At 56.5% G+C, this 22,710-nt stretch overlaps 1 protein-coding gene across 1 annotated transcript; it reads left to right on the plus strand.

Annotated features, from left to right (window-relative positions):
• The first annotated feature begins 4,145 nt into the window (after positions 1-4,145).
• LOC116981415 (peroxisome proliferator-activated receptor gamma coactivator-related protein 1-like) lies at positions 4,146-18,351 on the plus strand. The gene is made up of 14 exons (XM_033034469.1): positions 4,146-4,236; positions 6,123-6,269; positions 7,119-7,277; positions 7,875-9,650; positions 9,957-10,503; positions 10,774-10,827; positions 11,209-11,239; positions 11,646-11,713; positions 13,192-14,122; positions 15,641-15,796; positions 16,239-16,344; positions 16,825-16,946; positions 17,328-17,479; positions 18,028-18,351. Exons 1-14 carry the CDS (start codon positions 4,168-4,170, stop codon positions 18,129-18,131), a joined length of 4,422 nt encoding a protein of 1,473 aa, XP_032890360.1. The 5' UTR covers positions 4,146-4,167; the 3' UTR covers positions 18,132-18,351.
• The last annotated feature ends 4,359 nt before the right edge of the window (positions 18,352-22,710 follow it).

Raw genomic sequence — 22,710 nt, forward strand, 5'->3', positions numbered from 1 at the left:
TGGACGTTCACTCCCTCTGCCACCCCGGCCAGCCCACCTCCCCCTCACCCCACCTCCCACCGGCCATCCACAACCAAATGTGTCTCATGTGGGCGGCGGAACAGGAGACACCATCACACACAGTATCTCCGGCGCCGGGAGCACCCCAAGCGCTGCCCCGACCCGGGACCACGGTGCCCAGCTGTGTGACAACGTTGTGCCATTTTGAAGACCGATTACTGTAATTTCAGTCTGAAGAAAGGTCCCGACCCGAAACGTCACCCATCATTTTTCTCCAGAGATGCAGCCTGACCCGCTGACCACCCGCTCCCTCTCACTGCCTAACAATGTCCACTCCCCAGCCGTCCACTGGCCACTAGTTACCTGCAAATGGTGGCTGACAATAAAACCTCAAGCATTCTGCCGCCTGTTGTAACACCGCGGGCCCAAATTCCCGCAACACATTGTTGAGCGAGGCCCGAACAGACAGGCAACTTGGAAATACTCGGGTCAGGCAGCATCTGTGGTGAGAAGAACTGAATAGCGGGGCGACGAGCTTGAACCACTGACTCCGTCTCTCCAGGGGTGGCGCAGCGATAGTGCCGCTGACGTACAGCGCCAGAGACCCGGGTTCGATCTTGACTCGTACGGAGTTCGATGTTCTTCCTGTGACCTGCGTGAGTTTTCTCCGATTTCCTTCCACACTCCAAAGACGTATAGCTTTGTAGGTTAATTGGCTTTGGTAAAAATTGTCCCTAGTGTGTTGATAGTGCTAGTGTACAAGGATGACATGGACTGGGTGGGCCGAGGGGCCCGTTTACGCGCTGAGCAGTTCTCGCAGCCTTTAATTCAGGTTTTCAGCATCTGCAGCTGTCCGGCAGCAAAGTTGGTGGGGGCCCCCGTTACGGTCCCGGGCCGGGAGTGTCCAACGCCACGCCCTCACCTTCCGCGGGCCGGTGAACTTCTGACCAAACTCGCCGCGAACCTCCCCACGGATATCCTGGGGATTTTGTGCCAAACAATTTTATGTTTCTTTTCAATAAAATGTTCGTGCAGAAAGTAACTCGAGTTCAGATTTGTTTTTGCTTTAAAGGACACGGTCTCCGCGCTGCGTCCTCGGGCGCCCGGGGAGGGAGGGAGGGAGGGGAAGTCTGGAGACCGTGCGAGGGGCAACGGGGGCGGAGGGCAGCGGGATGAGTTTATTTTATCTAGTTGATATCTGGAACGTTCTGCCAAGCAAGTCGAGTTTCTTGTCTCATGCACAAGAATGGCAAGGTACACGTGCAATGCAAAGCCCTAGCCTGTTCAACCGCTTCCTATAGCTCATGCCCACGAGTGTTGACAACATCCTCGTAAATCTTCTCTGCACTCTTTACAGAATGACATCCTACAGGACCTATCCCACTTAGGCGATTTTTCAGCGGACTGCCGGCGAGTGTCAAGCTCGCAGCACTCGCTGAAAAACCGGGAAGTGGAACGGTGAGTGTTAAGAGTGGAACAAACACATCGCAAAGGCAGGGGCCAAGGAAAGCGGGGGAGCGCTGTCTGAAATTCACATGGTGCAAAGCCAAGGTGATACAGACACACACCGCGATGAACGGGAAGGTTAAGACGGCTAGCACAGTGAGTCCTTTAAAAGAGCGTGGAGGGGAGAAGGGAGAGGGGGAGAAGGAGTGGAGACACTTTTAAGAAGCCAGTCAACTTTTAATAAGCCAGAGATATATAGCTGTGAAGTTCGGCGGGCATTTAACATCACCGGTGGGTTTTCCTTGGTTCTGAAAACACGTGCTTACGTTTTTTTCCCCCCAATGAGCCAATGAAAATGCCCGGCCAGCAAAGGGGATGAACGAAACTACCTATGGCTACCTCGACTACCAATAACTACATGGCGACCCCACTACCACTGCACCTACGACTACAAAAGTATCGATTTTCTCCATGTCGACCAATTTATGGTCGCAGAAAAAATTTCAACATGTTGAAAAATTTGTTGCGACCATACTGAGGCCGCGACTAGTTCACAAAATGTGGGAACTCCTCGCGACCATGAAGGAGACTCGCCAGAGACCACCAGCGAACATGTGGCGATCATGAGGCGAGAGCAGAGTCTCCTGCACTCGCCTAAAAAGTCGCCTTAGTGGGACAGGCCCCATCCTATATCTGTGTGACCAAAACTCAGCACAATAAGTGCAGCCTCACCAATGTCTAGTCACAGAAACATGATGTACCAACTTCCAGATTCAATGCCCTGACTGGTTTATTGGAACGGGGAAGTCACAGGGGTACCGAGAGAGGAGTAAGGTTCTCTGCCTTCACCCCAGGCAGGCAGGAAGGCTCCTGCCCTCTCCCCATAATCCCTGACACCACAGAAGACAGTGGAGGCCAATTCACTGGACCACATCTGAAGTATTGTGTGCAGTTTTGGTCTCCTAATTTGAGGAAGGACATTCTTGCCATTGACGGAGTGCAGCGTAGGTTCACCAGGTTAATTCCCGGGATGGCGGGACTGACATATGATGAAAGAATGGATCAACTGGGTTTGTATTCTATGGAATTTAGGATAAGGGGACCTTATAGAAACATATAACATTCTTAAGGGATTGGACAGACTAAATGCAGGAAGAATGTTCCCAATGTTGGGGGAGTCCAGAACCAGGGGTTACAGTTTAAGAATAAGGGTAGGCCATTTAGGACTGAGATGAGAAAAAACCTTTTCACCCAGAGTTGTGAATCTGTGGTATCTCTGCCACAGAAGGCAGTGGAGGCCAATTCACTGGATGTTTTCAAGAGAGAATTAGATTTAGCTCTTAGGGCTAAAGGAATCAAGGGATATGGGGAAATAAACAGGAACTGGGTATTGATTTTGGATGTTCAGCTATGATCATATTGAATGGTGGTGCTGGCTTGAGGGGCCGAATGTCCTACTCCTGCATCTATTTTCTATGTGTCTATGTAAAGGAATGATGAGGGGCGTGGACAATCCCAAAGGCATATCTAAAAGGGAGCAGAGAGGTAACATTGTCTGAAGAAGGGTCTTGACCCGAAATGTCACCCATTCATTCTCTCCAGATATGCTGCCTGTAGTGTCTATCTTTGGTGTAAACCAGCATCTGCAGTTCTTTCCTAACATTTTCACGCAGTGTGGTTTAGAGGTATATGGGCCAAATACGGGCAGACAGGACTATAAATTCATGTGATCGGAACAGAATTAGATTAGATTAGATTAGATTTTATTTGTTGTCATTTGAACCCAGAAGTTCAAACGAAATTTAGTTTCTGCAGTCATACAAACAAGAAGAAGAACCAAGACACAACACAATTTACACAAACACCCATCACAGCGAATCTCCTCCTCACTGTGATGGAAGGCAAAGTCTTATCTCTCCTCTAGACCATTCGGCCCAACAAGTCTACTCCACCATTCAACCATGGCTGACCTATCTCTCCCTCCTAACCCCATTCTCCTGCCTTCTCCCCATAATTTCTGACACCCTGGGTTGTGGGAGTCTGAAGAGTTACTCCAGCATTTTAGGCAATAGACAATAGACAACAGATGCAGGAGTAGGCCATTCGGCCCTTCGAACCAGCACCGCCATTCAACGTGATCATGGCTGATCATTCTCAATCAGTACCTCGTTCCTGCCTGCTCCCCATATCCCCTGACTCCGCTATTTATAAGAGCCCTATCTAGCTCTCTCTTGAAAGCATCCAGAGAACCTGCCTCCACTGCCTTCTGAGGCAGAGAATTCCACAGACTCACCACTCTCTGTGAGAAAACGTGTTTCCTCGTCTCCGTTCTAAATGGCTTACTCCTTATTCTTAAACTGTGGCCCCTGGTTCTGGGCTCCCCCAACATCGGGAACATGTTTCCTGCCTCTAGCGTGTCCAAGCCCTTAACAATCTTATATGTTTCAATTTTGTGTCTTAGATTTTGTGTCTATCTTCGGTGTAAACCAGCTTCTGCAATTGTCTGTGTGTCCCTCCCCCCGTCCCCAGACCACTCCTCTGATGCCAACTTCAAGCTGGGTTGTGCAGCGTGGCCAGCATGGAGGGCCGCGACTGCGCAGTGCATGGGGCGGGGCGTGGAGGTGAGTGACGGCCCTTTCCACCAATGGGGGCGGCGGGTGAGGAGAGGTGGGCGGGCTCGCCGGCACGGGAAGCGGAAGGCAGAGGCCGGGGTGGCGGCAGATGGCGGCGTGGTGGGCGGCCGCGACCCGGAGCCGCAGCCTCACGGCCGCTGCAGTAGCAGCCCTGTCGGTGAGTGACCGACCGATTGATGGGGCGAGTGTGAGCGGCCCCGGGGTGGAGCAGAGCCGCTCCCCGTCCGCAGGAGCCCCGCAGTCGGCGTGGCCGTGACACGTGTGCGGCCGGAGAAGCGGGGCGGGGCGGGGCCTGGGAAGCGCCGGGGGTCCGTGTCCGGGCCTGGTGGGGGGGGGGTGGGGTCGGTGCTGGGTCCCGGGGGCTGGGAGCCAGCCGGGCCGGTGGGTAGTGCCGGGGCCGGAGATGGCGGCTGCGCCCGGGGCCGAGGCCTGTCTGTCCGGGAGCGGCGGCGATGACACGTGGCTGCCGCCGGAGTGGACACCTGGGCCCGCGAGAGGCCAGGCTGCGGCCTGAGGCGGTGTCACCCCGCCGGCTATCCCCTCCACCAGCCTGGGTTGCCCCTCCGACCGGGTGTCTCCCCCACATCCCCATCCGTCCCGGTATCCCCCCCCCCCCCCCATATCCTCTCCGCCCGGGGTACCGCCTCCCCTCCGCCGGGTGTCGCATCACTCATTTGAGGCTGAGCTGCCGTTCTGAGGGCCGGAACACCCCACCGTGGCTGCGTCCGGTGACTGCCCGGCCACTCAGCCCCCTGCCCTGGACCCTCGCTCCAGGCCCTGTTAATCTGGGGCTGAGCGAGTCTCTGCCTTCCCCCTCGCCATGCCATCCTCCAGCCGCTCTCGGGCTTTCCACGTCTCTGTCGCTGGGAAATGTTTCATTGTCCACCCCCGCCCACGGACACCATCATTTGCCACAGTCAGCTTCCCTCTCTGCACTCCGTGTAAAAATGCCCGTCCTCTCATAACTGAAGCCTTCCACCCAGCTGATATCCTGGAAAAATATTTGGGGTCACCCCTTCAGATTGCATTTAGGACTGCCAAATAAGAAAATAAATAATTGCTCATTACTTGCATAAACTCTGAACCCAGAGTCAGGAATGCAGACTGACTAGGGACAGCAGAATGTATTCCAGAATTACCTCAGGCAGCTTTATTAAGCGGACGTTCAGAAGTGTGTGTCTGCTGTGTGGCGCTTCACGGTTGTGTCTGGGTGCAGCAGTCTAATGCTGGGTTGTCCTGATGGACAGGTTATTGGCAGGAAGGATGAGGTGCCGTCTCTGAGCTGTGGGTGTGGAGAGGGTGAACAGGGAGGTGATCTCAACTAGATACAGGTTGTCTCTTACATCACTGCCTCCCAAAGACTTTTAGCCTGCTGTTTTGCAAAAAATTATGACATGGTTCAGCTTGTTCAGTAGATCAATGGAATTGTACAGTACGGAAACTAGCCCGTCAGCCCAACATGCACATGCCGACCAAGATGACCCATCCACCCTCATCCCACTGCCCACGTTTGACCTATATTATTTAAACTTTGCTGTCCATGTACCTGTCCCAAGTGTCTTTTCAATGTTATTATGGTACCTGTCTCAACTACCTCTTCTGGCAGCCCCACCTTCTGGTAAAAAATTCCCTCTCAGATTCTTATTAAATCTTTCTCCTTTCACCTTAAACCACGATTCCCCTACTCTGGCTAAAATACTCTGTGCATCTACCGAGTCTATTCCCCATGTGATTTTATACAATTCTGTAAGATCATGCCTCATCCTCCTGCGTAATTAAAGTCCACGCCTGCCAAACCTCTCTCGGTAGCTCAGGCCCTTGAGTCCTGGCAAAGTCCCTGTAAAACTTCTCTGCACTCCTTCCAGCTTAACAACATCTCTCCTATAGTGGAGTGACCAAAACTGAACACAATACTCCAACTGTGGCCTCGGTTCTTGTAGAACTGTAACATAACATTCTTCTCCACTCAGTACCCTGACCGATGAAGGCTAATGTGCCGAGAGGCTTTTGAACAACTTCCTTTTGTGTGCTTTGGATTTGCAGGAGCAAGCCAGTGGGGATGGTTACCATGGCCACATACTTCCTGACCTCAGCATCAGCGGGCTGGACACTGGAGGGATTCTGGGAGCTCTTCATGGTTATGCCGATCAGACAATCATCTCCATCATTGAAGACTCGTCACCAGCAGAGGTAGGTCACTCACAACTCTGTCCGTTGTGAATCCTGGGGTCCCCTCTCGTCCTTCCACTTCACTCATCCTCGGCTCATGATGCAAAGAACTTTCTGGATTCCCTGTGTCAGGGAGTTGTTGGTTGATTTTATTTTTGAGGTGCAGCATGGAAACAGGCCCTTGGGCCCACTGAGACCGCGCCGACCAGCGATCACTGGGGAAAATGTACAATTTTACCAAAGCCAATTAACCTACAAACCTGCATGTCTTTGGAGTGTGGGAGGTAAAGTGAGCACCCGGAGAAAACCCACGCGGTCACGGGGAGAACGTACAAGCTCTATACAGACAGCACCCGTAGTCAGGATTGAACCTAGGTCTGTGGTGCTGTAAGGCAGTAGCTCTACCGCTGCGCCACCGTGCCGTATTGGTGTCTGGTATTCTCCGAGCGCTGTGAGATTCCAGTGTTTAGAGTTTCCGATGTTTGGACTTCTAGCTACTCATTCGTCCACCGAGTCCGTGCTTCCCAAATGATCTGCGTAGCCATGAGTGGCCGTTACTAGGGTGTGGAGCTGGAGTGGGGAGCACGGGGCAGGTGTACATCATGTATGTTTGGATGTATGTAAACTTGCAGCGCAACGGCGATAGGAGTGGCTGCTCGGGGTGGGATATGTCAGTGTTGTACCCCACAACCCATATCAGAGTGGGGTACCCCACATCAGGATGGGGTACATCAGTGTGAACCCACACCCCACATCAGGGTGGGTTTGAGCCGTGTCCGTGGGGGCGAGCGGTGAGGGAGGCGGTGAACCTCGCGTGCATCAATAACCCACCGCCTGGCGTGTCACCTAATGGAGCTGCTTTGTTGACAGAGTAAGTCTTCGCTGGACGAGGAGAGTGAAGCGACGTTACTGACGGCCCTGACCGAGATACTGGACACGGTCGATGATGAGAATCCCTCACCCTTTGACACGCTCCCTGACACCCAGTTATTCTCCTCGCAGAAGGATACGACCGACAGTCTGCTGGGGGTGAGAGGGGCAGGGCCTGCACCGGGTTACCTCTGGCGACTGTTAACCATGCAGACGTATGCATCGGTGTGACCTCCGACTAGCCGGCCCATTGCCCTTGTGATTCCCCCCTCCATCCCTCTCCCCTCCCCCCCCCCCCCGCCTCCACATCACCACATTGTTGCCACCCGCTGTTCCCTCTCATCCCCTTCCCTCCGCCCCTCCCCTCAACACTGCCACTGCCCACTCTCCCCTCCCCCCACCCCTCCCCTCCCCCGGCCCCCACACCACCAAACATTTGCCACCCTTCTCTGCCCTGCCTATCCACACCATCGCCGCCTGCTCTCCCCTCCCCCCCCCCCCCACACACTTTTTAAAATCTAAAAATAATTTATTCAATTATTTACAATAATATGTACAATATGGAATAATTCAAAATAAAACCAACCACTATAATACGTCAAACAAATATTCTTCAATATTAAATATACTATTAAACAACTATTTCCCCATCCTTATAGAGGATGCACTTCCCCCCCGCCCCTCCACCCTGTTGCCCCCCCCCCCCCCCCCCCCCGGTCCCACGCTCCGTCACATCACCTGCTTCTGTTGCCACAGGTCGGGAGACACTCGTGGGCCTCGTTCCCAGATGCAGCCAAGGATCTCTTCACCTGCCTGGACCCGGCCGTTCCCCGGGGACTGTCCAGGTGTTCGGAGAGGACCATCAGAAGCAGCTTTGGGCAGGAGAGTTCACCGCATGATGCCGGCGATGCGGAGGGCAGCCTTGACGCCAGCCAGCCGGCCGGTGCCAGCCTGGGTCCACAGCCGGACGACATGGACGCCAGCATGGAGCTGGAGGCAGAGCTAGACGGAGTGGGGCTGGAGGACGACGCAGGGCTGATGTTTGACCAGAGCTCGCTGTGTGTGATCAATGTCGGGAACGTCTCGCTTCCAGAGCTGGTCCGGTACGTGCACCCGTACTGCCTGCCCGCCGAGCACCACACCATCCAGCTGGACGTCCAGATCGTGCAGGAGGACGAGGAGCTGGAAACGGGCCGAGCGGCCCTCCTGTGTGAGGGCCAGGAGGTTGACGCAGTGCCCCTGGTGGCTGGAGGACTGGCCCCAGAGACTCTGCCTGGACTTCATGGAGTTGGGACTGCGGTGGAGACGGGATCTGGCACACCCTCGGGCCCGAGCATCGTGCCTGCGGCCCCCCAGCAGGGAGATGCCCCGGCGAGGAGGAGGAGGGGGCGGCCGAGGAAGGTGGCCGGTCTAGCGAGAGCCGGGGAGACGCGGGGCCCAGCCACTGCCCCGCTGACCCGGTCAGCACGCCGGGCACAGCTCCTGGTCACTGCGGGGGAGGGTCCTGCACATGGCCGCCCGCAGACCGAACCACCCCCTCACACAGCACAGGGAGGGCCAAGCAGGGGCCGGACCCTGAGCCGGGGAAGGGGCAGACGGGGGGTGACGAGCAGGAGACCCCCAGGGGCCGGAACCCCTCCCCAGAGCGGGTCTGGAGCGGGTGACCCCAGCCCCTGCAAGGGGGCAGTGGTCGTAGCCGAGCCTCTGCCTGCCCAAGAGGTCCAACCCGCCTCCCCTGCCTTACAGCCCGCTCCCACATCAGACCCCCTTCCCACAGACCCCTCCCCAGCCCTACAACCCCCTCCCACCTCAGACCCCCTGGCCTCCGCTGAGGCCCCACAGGAGCTGTCCCCATCCCTGGAGGAGGCAGAGCGTTCAGCAGTCACACCGACCCCCAGCCTGGACCCCCCTCCCGGGGTCGCCACACCAGCATTGTCTCCGGCCGCTCCCGTTGCCGCACCTGGGCCGATCGCCCAACCACCCGCAGCACCACCCAGCGGAGAGCACCGGCAACGTCCCATCAGCTTGCAACAGTACCGGCAGCGGCTGCAGCAGAGGCAGCAAGGGGAGGATTCCCCCGCCTCCCGGGTCCCCCGGCCCGGCTCGCGTCCCCCCGCCCATGCCTGGCCCGTTGTGCCGATCCACTCCATCGTCCAGGGCGAGCTCAGCGTCCTGCCGCTGGACAATGTGGTGGCTGGAGACCAGTCAGTCCCACCGGCCTCACGCCAGGGCTCCGGCCCAGCGCTGGCCTGGGGCCAGACCCCCACACTGACTACACCAGCGACACGCCACATCCGCCCCACCCATCCCCATTGCCAGCCCCCTGCTGTCACCTGTCCCCATCCTGCCCCCACCACAGTTGTACTGCCCACCCACACCTTGCCTCCATCTCCACCTCACACCCCAGTCCACTCCAGTCGAGTCATGGCGACTTCTCTGGAACTTTCCCCAGCCCTCACCCACCCCGCTCCCGCACTCCCTTTCACCCACCCCACTCTCCCCCACCCCGCACTCCCCCATCCCCCTCTCCCCCACCACCCTCCCGCCCTCACTCTCCCCTACCCCGCACTCCCCCATCCCCCTCTCCCCCACCACCCTCCCGCCCGCACTCTCCCCTACCCCGCACTCCCCCATCCCCCTCTCCCCCACCACCCTCCCGCCCTCTCTCTCCCCCACCCCACTCTCCCCTACCCTGCACTCCCCCATCCCCACCACCCTCCCGCCCTCTCTCTCCCCCACCCCGCTCTCCCCCACCCCACTCTCCCCTACCCTGCACTCCCCCATCCCCCTCTCCCCCACCACCCCCCGGCCCTCTCTCTCCCCCACCCCGCTCTCCCCCACCCCGCTCTCTCCCACCCCACTCTACCACCCCCTCTCCTCCACCCCACCCTCCCTCTTCCCCACCCTGCCCCTGCTCTTTGCCACCTTGCTACCTCCACACCGCTCCCCTACTCCACCCCAACTCACCCCCTTCCCAACCCAGTCCCTGCCCTGCCCCTCCCCCGCCCCCGCCCTGCCCCCACCCTCTCCTACCCAACCACTGCTCTGCCCCGTCCCCACCCACCCCATACCCCTGGGTGCCTTGGTCACCCGCTCGCTGCCCGCAGCCCCCCTGTGGGAACCTCCCCTCGGCCCCTGGGCCCAGCGGTGCCGGCCCCTCCCTCAAGGGTGCTGCCCCCCCCTGCTCTGGGGGGCAGACGGAGCCTCCTGACCCAGGCTGACCCCATCCCGGCTCCCAGAGGGCCTGCCCCGAGCCTCGGCCCAAAGGCCCAGCCACCCCGGCCCACAGCATCGCAGCAGCGGTGCAGCAGGGCTGCTGCAAGGGAGTCCGGCCGGAGCAGAGCTGCAGCCGTGCAGAAGATCGCAGCCATGAGCGGCGTTGAAGGTGAGGCGTGGCGAAGGGATGAGGAGTGGTTGGAGGGGAGAGGAGTTCAGGGGACTGGGGAGGGGACGCGGTGCCATGGGTGGGACAGATTTGAAGGGGGGGGGGGGGGGGCAGAGACACGGGTGGGACCCGTATGGGGGGAGGGTGGGGGGGGGGATGAGGGAGGACCGCATCTGTGCCTGTTGGCTGGTGACAAGCGTGAGTGGTGGCCCTCTGTGGGGAGGGGGTTGATCCATAGTCACTGACGGTTCCTCCCTCTCCCCCACACAGGTATAGAGGCTGCAGACCTGATGAGTCTGCTGGAACAGTTTGAAGTGACTGAGGGTGAGGAGCTTCGTCTGTCGCCGGGGGGGGGGGGGTCACCGGGCAGGATGAGGGGAGTGGGTCAGGTGGGGGGCGAGTGGTGTTGCATGGGTTGGGGACAGTGGTGAGCTGGAGGGGAGTGCCTGGTGCGGTTTGGCAGTGGTCAGGGGAGGGGGTCGTGTGGAATGGGCGGGTGGGGGTCACCATGCAGGATGAGGGGAGTGGGGCAGGAGGGTGGGGGAGCACTGTTTGTGCACTGGGCAGCAGTTGGTAGGTGGGATGGAGCAGGTGACAGTGGGTCAGACGTGGGTGGGTGGGGGTGGGGTGGTGTTTGATGGGGAGGGGTGAGCAGCTGGGGCCAACCGCCGGCTGGTGGTCTAATGCCTCTTGTCTTGTTTCCAGTGAGAAAGGAGCCGTCCGTATTGAGCACTGGGTGAGTGAGAGGAGGGGGCTGGTCACAGGAGTCGTGGGGGGGGTGGGTGACTGGGGACAGTGTGCAGGGGGTGCATGGAGCATGACTGGTGTGGGGGGGGGGGGGGGGGGTAGAGTTGGGGCAATGCAAGTGAAATCCGGAGCTGGACTGATGTGCACACTGCATTATGAGTCCATCATTGGGGAGTGGGGTGCAGGTGGAAAGGGGTGGCTGACAGCACGTGGGGTGGAGTATGGGCAGGAGTGAAGGCAATGAGAAGTGACACAACCAGAGCATATGGGGGTGGGCGAGGACGGGGGGAGGCATGCAAGACGCCGGGCGAGATACCGATGGGTGTCAGGGGGTGGGGGGTGGTTGAGAGGCCGGCGGGCAAGTGGTTGATTTTTAACTCTCGGTGCCTCTGCAGGACGGAGCCGGCGGCCGGGCGAAGATTCGCTGATCAGGTGTTTGGGGCAGAACTGGCGAGCACAGCCGGTGAGTCTAGGGTCTCCGGGCGGGGGTGGGGGGTGGTTTTCTCGGGGAGGGAGCACTTGGGGGATAGGACGGTGGGAGTCTCCCTCAGAGTGGGGGAAGGAAAGGTTTTAATGCATGGGTGTAATTGTAGCTGGAGGTCTGTGACTGGTGGAGTTCTGCAGGCATCTGTGCTGGTACCACTGCTGTACTCTGCAGACTGCTATATTAACATATTTTTGCTGCAGCAATCTCATTGTTCCATTTCAGAACATATGACAATCAAAAACACTCTTGACTCTTTTTTGTGATATAAATTACCTAGATGTAAATATAGGCAGACTGGTTAGTGCGTCTGCAGATGACGCCAAGATCGCTGGGCTCGCGGACTGTAAGGAAGGCTGTCAAATATACAGCAGGATATAGACATCAATGGAGAAATAATGGATGGAAGCATGTGTGAGGTATTGCACATAGGGAGGCTGTTTGTAAGGGGAAAGTGTACAATTAATGACTCTTAGCAGCATTGATGTGCAGAGGGGTCTTAGGGCCTAAGTCCATAACTCTCTGAAAGTGGCATAGAGTGATAGTGCTAAAGAAGGCATATGGTATGCTATGTGGAGGAAGGAACTGCAGACGCTGGTTTACACCGAAGCTTGACACACAATGCTGGAGTAACTCAGCGGACAGGCAGGATCTCCGGAGAGAAGGAATGGGTGACATTTTGGGTCGAGACCCTTCTTCAGATTAAACTCTTCCAACCCAGTTGAATCTCCTCAACACTCTCTCGAGTTTCACTTTTTTGGAAAGATGGCCAAGAGGTTTGATGGAGGCACGAGGGGAGACCTTGTCTACATGGCCTTTGTCCTGGTCCTGTATGGGCACCATGTTATGGGAAAGATATTGTCAAGCTTGAAAGGGTTCAGAAGAGATTTACGAGGATGTTGCCAGGACTAGAGGGTGTGAGCTATAGGGAGAAGTTGAGTAGGCTGGGTCTCTATTCCATGGAGTGCAGGAGGATGAGGGGAGATCTTATAGAGGTATACAATATCATGAGAGGAATAGATTGGGTAGATGTCTTTTACCCAGAGTAGGAGAATCGAGGATCAGAGAACATAGGTTCAAGGTGAAGGGGAAAAGGTGAATCCGAGGGGTAACTTTTTCACACAAAGGATAGGTGGTGCATGGAACAAGCTGCCAGAGGAGGTAGTTGAAGCTGGGACTATCCCATCGTTTAAGAAACAGTTGGATATGTACATGGATAGGACAGGTTTGGAGGGTTATGGACCAAGCGCAGGCAAGTGGAACTAGGGACGATGGGACGTTGTTGGCCGGTGTGGGCGAGTTGGGCCGAAGGACCTGTTTCCACACTCTATATGACTATGACATGGATATGTAGGGGACGGAGGGATATTAGATTAACATGGTATCATTGTGGGCTGAAGGGCCTGCTCCCGTGCTGTTCTACAAACGTGAGGTCTGACGGCCGTGTGTGTTTGCAGGTCTGACCCCTCCGGCCACTCCCCCTCACCAGTACTGGATATCGCCATCGCTGGCCGTCACCGCCGGAGACGCTCACCCCGGGGGAAGCGCTGAGATCGCCCCGGCCTCTCCTCCACCGCTCGGATGGCTGCTCCAACCGGCCAAGTGTGTGGGACCACCCACCCCGCCCTCTGACCCCAGGAGCTCACCCACCTTGCCCTCTGACCCCAGAACCAAGCCCATCCTAACTTCTGACTCTAGAAACAAGCCTAACCTGCCCTCTGACGCCAGGATCATGCCCTCCTACCCCAAGCCCTCACCCACTTTGCCCTGTGATCCCATTGCTTCACTCACCTTGCCCTCTGACCCCAGGACCTCACCCATCCCATCCCCTGACCCCAGGACCTCGTCCAGCATGCCCTATGACCCCAGAACTCCGCCCTCTGACCTCAGGTTTCCGCCTTCTGACCCCAGGCTCGTTCCCACACCCGCCCCTTGCTTTGACCACGAGTACTGCTTGCCATGCAGTGTCCGCAAGACCCTGCCCCCCTCCTCCCTTCCCCCAACATCCCTGCCTCCCTCTGCCCTGCCCGACTTGGGCTGCCGCTGGAATGTGAGGCGGCAGCATGGCATCACTATTAAGCCCATCACCCTGCTGAGCCGCCGAGCCACCGAGGCCTCCGACCGGGCCATGACTGCGGAGGCACCCTCTCCACGAGGGCCGGCCTCGGGACCGGCGGCCAGAGTGGATACCACCCCCTGCTCGCGCCTGGACGCTAGCCCCTTTCCACCCGGCAGTGCCCAGCACGGACAGAAAACCTCTCTGGAATCCCCGCGGCACTCCCCGCAGACCCACGTCTCCCCCTGCTACAGCCGGGATTGCTCCACGTCCTCCAGCTCGGGCTCCTCGTCACGCTCGCGGTCACGGTCACCAGCACAGAAGAGGAGACGGTAAGGCACCCCCTCTTTCAGTTTTTGACAGGAACTGGGGCAAGGAAATGACCTTGGGGTGTGTTGGCGTGGTCATGCATGTGATTGGGTCCCATGGTCTTCGCTTAGTCATGCGTGTTGTTGTTGGCTTGGTCGTGCGTGTCATTGTGTCATGGTCTTGGCGTGATCGTATGTGATTGGGTCTCATGGTCTTGGCGCGATCATGTGTGTGATTGGGTCTCGTGGCCGTGGTGTGTTGACTTGATCGTGCATGCGTGTGATTGGGTCTCATGGCCTTGGCGTGTTGGGATGAGCGCACGTGATTGGATCACATGATCTTGGCGTGTTTGCGTAAACATGCATGTCATTGTGCCCTACCAGGGCATTCTCTTTAGCCTGAGTCAGATCACATAGAGACAGGCCCATAAGCCAATCTCGTCCATGCCGACCAAGATTAGGTTCAGGTTTGGGTTTACTATTGTCACTTGTACCAAGGTACATCATGAAACATTTTTGTACGCTATAGATCATTACAATCAAGTCAAGCTCAAGTACAATAGGTAGAGCAAAGGGGAAGATACAGAGTGCAGAATATGGTTATCACCAAGTTCCGTTGGCAAAGTCCAATGTCTGCAATGGGGTAGAGGTGAATCGGACAGTACCCGAGCTTATGGAAGGACCGTTCACCCAAGGCTGATAACGGAGGGAAGAAGCTGTCCCTGAGTCTGGTGGTGCGTTCCTTCAAGCTTCTGCACCATCTGCCGGACGGGAGCAGGGAGAAGAAGGCGTGACCGGGGTTGGACAAGTCTTTGATTATGTTGACTGCATTTCTGAGGCAGCGTGTAGTGTAGATGGAGAAGATGGTGGAGAGTCTGGTCCGTGTAGAAGTTTGAAGAGTCTTTGAAGACATGCCGATTTTCCTCAGTCTCCCCAGAAGTAAAGGCGTTGCTGTGCCTTGGCTGTGACCAATTATGAGCTTGTCCCACTTTCCCATTTTCACTCTCCTTTCGTGTCCGTTTACCTGTCTAAATACTTGTTAAATGTCATTGTACGCATCTACAGCTTCCTCTGGTAGCTCATTCTGTACATCCACCACCCAATGTGTGGAAAAAATTGCCTCTCAGCAGTTTTTAAAATCCTTCCCCTCTCACCTTAAACCTGCACTCTATGGTTTTAGACTCTGCTCGTCTGATAAAAGATTGTGACCATCCACCCCATCTCCACCCTCATGATCTCATGTTCTGCTCACAGTCTCCAAATCTGAATAGCCCCTCCGTTCCCTCCTAACCCTGACCTTCTGACTCCTTCCACTACGCCAATTTTATATCCAATTGGGTAGTTCTCATGATCTGCGGGGTCGTGCAGGGGGAGGGGGTGGGTAGGCGGATGAGGGGCAGGAAGGGGGAGTGAGAGGCGCGGGGAGGGGGTGTAAGGGACGGGGAGGGGGAAATTGAGGTGCAGGCGCAGGTACTATTGGGGCTGTGAGAGGGGGGGGGGGGGGTGTGAGGCCTCACCCGTGACCCGTCGCCCTCTCCACAGATACTGCAGGAGACGATCACGACATTCCCGGCACAGCTCCAGGTCCGATTCCCGGTCGAGTTCCCGATCCCGCTCGTACTCCCGATCCAGCTCCTGGTCCACATCTGCATCCAGGTCGAGGTCCAGGTCTCCACAGAGTTGCAGTGTCCGCATGAGGTGAGGGGGAGAAACGGGTGGGGGGGGGGGGAAGGGGGAGAGTCAGGGTGCGACTGTTTCTGGGAGAATGGAATGTCCATGGTGGGTGGTGGGTGCAGCCATATCTGGGGCGTGGGGTGTGAAGGGTGGTCCTGTTACTGGGTGGGTGTCTGAAGTAGTGGGGAGTCGGGGTAAATTGTTTCTGAGAGGGTGGGTGAAGGGTGCAGCCGTTTTAGGGCGGCGAGGGAGAAGGGTGGACCTGTTTGTCGGAGGGTGGTGCGGGGGGGGGAGTCAGGATGAACCTGTTTCTTGGGGCGTTGCCAGGATCTAGCCCGTCCCCGGCGGTCAGTGGGCTCCGAGCTGGAAGGGGTGAGGGGTCGATACAAGGGTGGGGTTCGGTGCGGATTTTACCGGAGCCAGTCACCGCAGGCCAGTTATCGGTGTAACTCTGCGTCTCCTGCAGTTACTTCGAGCAGCTGGAGCCGTTCGAGGAGCCCAGGCACCGGTACCGGACGTCGCGGCACCAGGCGGTGGAGCACAAGATCAGCCGCAGCCGGGAGCTCGCCATCGTAAGCACAGCACGATCCCACGTCTCACCGCCCTGCCCCCCCCCCCCCCCCCCCTCTCCACGCTGGACCCCGACCACCGCCCCACGCTTAGAGGGGGATTGGTCAAACATCGAGTGGGACCAGTTTAGGTTGGACAGCATGGACGGTGTGGGCCAAACGGCCTGTGTCCGTGCTGCGTGACTTACTGTGGTCACCCATGGGAACCCGGTCCTGATTGTGCCCATGGTTGCCCTGACTGGAATCGGTGCACCCCCCTTGTCTCAGGGTGGCGAGGGCCGATGGGAGGAGATGTCGTTGGTGGGGGGGGTGGGGGGGGTGGAGCAGACTGCCCCGGGCTGGGAGGAACTCTCCCCGGGGGAGGAGTGACTGCATGATTTCACAACCATGGACTTTCTCGGCTTGCTGTGGGTGGGGGTGGGGACCTGTCCCGGGGTGGGGGTGAAGGTGGGTTTTCCAGTCACGGGCCGTCTGTGCCAACAGGAGGAGCGACGGGTGGTGTACGTGGGGAAGATCCGTAACGGCATGAAACGCGAGGAGCTGCGGCGAAGATTCGAGGTGTTTGGAGAAATCGAGGATTGCAACATTTACTTCAGAACGCAGGGGTGAGCACGTTTCCCCCTCTCCCCCTCCTCACCCCCCGCCCTCACTCTCCCCTCCCTGCCCCCACTCCCCCTCCCCTCCACTCGCCCTCCCCGCCCCCTCTCCCCCTTTACTTCTGAACGCAGGGGTGAGCACGTTTCCCCCTCTCCCCCACCACCGCCCCGGTCCGCTCCAACTCGCGTCTTTTCCTGCCAATTCATCCTCTCATCCTCCACCTGGTGCCTCTTCCAGTGTCTCCCACTCTCCCACTGCTCCTCTCTACCTGCACGCCTCCTGCTCACTTGTCCGTTTGGGCCTCTCCCTGCACCCCCACTCCTGCTCCATCCCTCTCCTCTGCTCCATCCTCCCCCCCCCCCCAGTGCTAACAGGTGTTGCCTCTGCAGGGACAACTACGGATTTGTCACGTTCCGCTACACCTGCGACGCCTTTGCGGCCATAGAGAACGGGCAGACGGTGCGACGGCCCGACGAGATGCCCTTCGACCTCTGCTTCGGTGGCCGGCGGCAATTCTGTAAAACCAATTATGCCGACTTAGGTGAGTCGGGGGCATCAGTTTGCAGCCACAGGCCCACAGTGGCCAGGCAGGGGGGGTAAGACAATGACGCTGTACAGTTTTTTTACCAAACATAAATTTAATCAATTAAGAACACACCCAAATACTAAATTACCATATATTCTTAAATATCCCTAAATACCAAATATACTAAATATCAAATGTCTATATTACACACCTGGTCCAGGATGCATTCAACCCCCTGCTGAGCCCAGAGGTCCCATAAATCCCCCCATGGTGCCCATAGACACCACATGTTCCTTATCAAGGGACACCCGGGCACAGACATAACCCTGGACTGACAGCCGCCTCGGGCTGGCGCCGTGACAGCCCTGGCCCTCGTCTTTAGACGTCTGGTGCTCTCCCCTCCCTAGTCCAGCTGTCTCAGGGTATTGCTGCTGTCCCCTGCCTTCTTCCCCTCCTTCCTTGTCTCCCCTCTCTCTCTCTCTCCCCTCCCCCCCCCCCCCCCCTTTCCTCTCCCTCCGCCAGTTAGTGTGCTGCCTGTAACTTTTTCTTTTTTTTCCTTGCAGACTCTAATCACAGTGAAGTCGGTCCCTATTCTAGCAAAAGCAAGTTCGAATCTTTAGACTTCGACACTTTACTGAAGCAGGCGAAGCGGAGCGTGCGGAGGTGACAGGAGTTCCCGCGGTGGGAGAGGAGGAGTGGAGGGGTGGGTGGTCTGTGACTGCCCGCCTCTCTGTGTCATGCTGCTACTGAAGAGAATGCCATTGATGGACTCTGCGTTGCTCTGCTCTGTCGCCCTGATAGTGACTCGCCTCCGGGAGCGGGACAGTGAGCACGGAGTGAGAGAGAAGAAACCCACTTTTAAATAAAATAAAATAAAATACCACACGTAACAAAAGCTGCTGGTGACTGAGGAGAGAGATGATGGGGCGGAGGAGGGGCATCGGGCCTGGGGGAGTGGGACGCGGGTAGAGACTAGGGAGGGTGGGGGAGGGGGGTCCAGGAGTGGGGGGGGGGGCACTGGGGAAGGGAGAGTGGGGGACTCTGGGGGAAGAGGGGGGGGAGACTGAGCAACTGATCCTGACAGCGCTGAAGAAGAGCCCGGCTCGGCGTTGGATTAAAGACGATCGTCGCGTTCACAGTTACATTGTGTGACCGACCCCACGGCCGGTTTACTGTTCACAGGAGCATCTGCAGACAGATGGACACAAAATGCTGGGAGTAACTCAGTGGGACTGGCAGCAACTCCCCCGACAGAGAGAGGAAATGGGTGACATTTGGAGTCAAGACCCATCTTTCGACCCGAAAGTCCCCCATTCCTTTTTTCCAGAGATGTTGCTTGTCCCACAGTTGTTCCAGCATTTTATGTCTAGCTTCGGTGTAAACCAGCATCTGCAGTTCTTTCCTATACTATTTATTGACAGCTCCGCGCAGTCATTGACCAATGTCCCCTCTTGCCCCCTCCCCCCCACCTTTTGCTGCTTCTCTGTTGGGGGAGGAGCGGTGCATGGAGAGCGGTCCCTCCTGCAGTACTCTTCAGGCCCGGGGGAGGCTCGGCGGCCGGCCGGGGCTGCAGTACTGTTCCGGCCCGGGGGAGGCGCGGATGCAGATGCAGATGGAGCTGTCAGGGCAGCAGTATCGCTCCGGCCCGAGGGGAGGCTCAGATGGCATTCCTAGGTGGCACGCGCTGGCGATGTACTTTTTCCGCCAGGGTCGCTGCCTTCAGGAGGGCACAAAGCTCCCGGTAGTGGGCATCAGTCGACACACTGGGCGGGAGTTACCTGGCTTGTATGGAGATATACATAAAGCCAGGAATCTGGTCACCTTCAGCCAGGGCGCTGCTCCACAGGGTGAGGGAAGTTTTGTGGCTGCGAGGGAGGACGGTCCTCACACTGTCACGGTGGGTATCGAGGAGAGGCGTGTGCGTGGAGCGATTCCAGCCGAGCTTACCCCTGCTCCGTCGGAATTGCTCATAGCATACTCTACAGGCTGCTCCTGCACACTGCACTTCCTCGCCCTTGTCTTCCGTCCGGACACGCCCTGGCGGTCCGTGTTACCACCTGATGGCGGGAGTGGTCCTCAGTGGAGGTCTCTCTATAAGGGAGTCCTCCCCCTTTACATCGGGGACCTGGGGTGGAGAGTGTTGCACATGACTGTGGCCTGTAACAGATACTTGAGCCGGTTCACGGACTCGCCAGCCGCCTGTCACTTCTGCGGTGAGGAAGAGACCGTGTTCCATTTGTACATGCAGTGTGAGAGGTTGCAGCCCCTGTTCGAATATCTGAAGGGGCTGTTCCTCAAGACTTGGCTACATTTTAGCCCCACACTCCTGATATTTGGGCGCCCGGTACAGAGGGGAGAAGGTCGGGAGGGGGAATCTCCCTGTCCGTCTGCGCCTGGCCAAGATGGCCATTCGGGTAGTCGACGGCCACACCAGGCTTACGTCCATGTCCACGGGGACTTTGGAGGGAACACACGGTGTTCATGTGGTCGCCGCGGGAGGTTGAGTGTTTTCAGGGCCTGATTTACGTATATGCTAGACAAGCTTAAGCTTAGTGCCTCGAGAGCCAGGGGGGCCTACCCACCTCGCTGCCTCACCGGACCAGTCGAACCTCGCCGCCCCACCGACCATCCGCCCACCGGACCTCCTACGCTTTGCCCGCTGACCCGGACTCCACTCCACTGCCCTTCAGCAGCCCGCAGCCGTCGCCTTACCTGCAGCCTGGACTCAGCACTGGGCCTGAGGTTTCCACGCTCCAACTCCCCAGGGTTTGACTGCGCTGGGTCCTAGTGCTAGTCCCCCAACCCTGGTAATCTCAGTGGCTGTTCCACTGGGTCTTCCCCATTCCCCTCAAACCATGTGAGCCCAGCTCTTCCCCACCCACACTACAGTCTTCATACCCCCCTGCCCTCTGACCACCCACCACCCCCCCCCCCCCCATCAGACATCGCCTCGGCCTCAGTCCACTCACCTGCCTTCCTCCGGCCCCAACCCCCATCCCTGCCATGTGTTCACCATCCCCCGTGACATCCCCCTCTCAGATACCGAATGGTCTGTCCTCAGCAGAGGCCTCACCGTTGTGCCCCTCCGTCCCCACCTCAATGAATCGCCCACCGCGATTTGGAGCTCTTCTTCAGTCGCCTCCGCCTCACACCGTTCTTCCATGGGAAGGAGTCCTCGACCCCATTGATGATCCCTTTTCCTGTCTCCAACGGACCCCCTCCTCTTGGACCCCCACCCCCCCTCATGGCCATTGGTAGAATGAAATATGGGGGTCACCATCCGACGTCAGAATGGGAGAAACATAGAAAATAGGTGCAGGAGTAGGCCATTCGGCCCTTCGAGCCTGCACCGCAATTCAATATGATCATGGCTGATCATCCAACTCAGTATCCTGTACCTGCCTTCTCTCCATACCCCCTGATCCCTTTAGCCACAAGGGCCACATCTAACTCCCTCTTAAATATAGCCAACGAACTGGCCTCAACTACCTTCTGTGGCAGAGAATTCCAGAGATTCACCACTCGCTGTGTGAAAAATGTTTTCCTCATCTCGGTCCTAAAAGATTTCCCCCTTATCCTTAAACTGTGACCCCTTGTTCTGGACTTCCCCAACATCGGAAACAATCTTCCTGCATCTAGCCTGTCCAACCCCTTAAGAATTTTGTAAGTTTCTATAAGATCCCCCCTCAATCTTCTAAATTCTAGCGAGTACAAACCGAGTCTATCCAGTCTTTCTTCATATGAAAGTCCTGACATGCCAGGAATCAGTCTGGTGAACCTTCTCCGTACTCCCTCTATGGCAAGAATGTCTTTCCTCAGATTAGGAGACCAAAACTGTACGCAATACTCCAGGTGTGGTCTCACCAAGACCCTGTACAACTGCAGTAGAACCTCCCTGCTCCTATACTCAAATCCTTTTGCTATGAATGCTAACATACCATTCACCTTCTTCACTGCCTGCTGCACCTGCATGCCTACTTTAATGACTGGTGTACCATGACACCCAGGTCTCGTTACATCTCCCCCTTTCCTAATCGGCCACCATTCAGATAATAGTCTACTTTCCTATTTTTGCCACCAAAGTGGATAACCTCACATTTATCCACATTATACTGCATCTGCCATGCATTTGCCCACTCACCCAGCCTATCCAAGTCACCTTGCAGCCTCCTAGCATCCTCCTCACAGCTAACACTGCCCCCCAGCTTCGTGTCATCCGCAAACTTGGAGATGTTGCATTCAATTCCTCGTCCAAATTATTAATATATATCGTAAATAGCTGGGGTCCCAGCACTGAGCCTTGCGGCACCCCACTAGTCACTGCCTGCCATTGTGAAAAGGACCCGTTTACTCCTACTCTTTGCTTCCTGTCTGCCAGCCAGTTCTCTATCCACATCAATACTGAACCCCCAATACCGTGTGCTTTAAGTTTGTATACTAATCTCTTACGTGGGACCTTGTCGAAAGCCTTCTGAAAGTCCAGATATAACACATCCACTGGTTCTCCCTTATCCACTCTACTAGTTACATCCTCGAAAAATTCTATAAGATTCATCAGACATGATTTACCTTTCATAAATCCATACTGACTTTGTCCAATGATTTCACCACTTTCCAAATGTGCTGCTATCCCATCTTTAATAACTGATTCTAGCAGTTTCCCCACTACCGACGTTAGACTAACTGGTCTGTAATTCCCCGTTTTCTCTCTCCCTCCCTTTTTAAAAAGTGGGGTTACATTAGCTACCCTCCAATCCTCAGGAACTACTCCAGAATCTAAAGAGTTTTGAAAAATTATCACTAATGCATCCACTATTTCTGGGGCTACTTCCTTAAGTACTCTGGGATGCAGCCTATCTGGCCCTGGGGATTTATCGGCCTTTAATCCATTCAATTTACCTAACACCACTTCCCAGCTAACCTGGATTTCACTCAGTTCCTCCATCTCATTTGACCGCCGGTCCCCTACTATTTCCGGCAGATTATTTATGTCTTTCTTAGTGAAGACAGAACCAAAGTAGTTATTCAATTGGTCTGCCATGTGCTTGTTCCCCATGATCAATTCACTCGTTTCTGACTGCAAGGGACCTACATTTGTTTTAACTAATCTTTTTCTCTTCACATATCTATAAAAGCTTTTGCAGTCAGTTTTTATGTTCCCTGACAGTTTTCTTTCATAATCTATTTTCCCTTTCCTAATTAAGCCCTTTGTCCTCCTCTGCTGGACTCTGAATTTCTCCCAGTCC

Source organism: Amblyraja radiata, chromosome 15, assembly GCF_010909765.2.
Source record: "Amblyraja radiata isolate CabotCenter1 chromosome 15, sAmbRad1.1.pri, whole genome shotgun sequence".
In the NCBI taxonomy this organism is placed as follows: Eukaryota; Metazoa; Chordata; class Chondrichthyes; order Rajiformes; family Rajidae; genus Amblyraja; species Amblyraja radiata.

Bases quoted from the DNA above. Each gene is read 5' to 3' on its own strand.
- LOC116981415 (XM_033034469.1), top strand. From the start codon at position 4,168: ATGGCGGCGTGGTGGGCGGCCGCGACCCGGAGCCGCAGCCTCACGGCC. The intron at 10,828-11,208 runs GTGAGGAGCTTC...TCTTGTTTCCAG, and splicing joins ACAGTTTGAAGTGACTGAGG to TGAGAAAGGAGCCGTCCGTA. The intron at 15,797-16,238 runs GTGAGGGGGAGA...CGTCTCCTGCAG, and splicing joins AGTTGCAGTGTCCGCATGAG to TTACTTCGAGCAGCTGGAGC.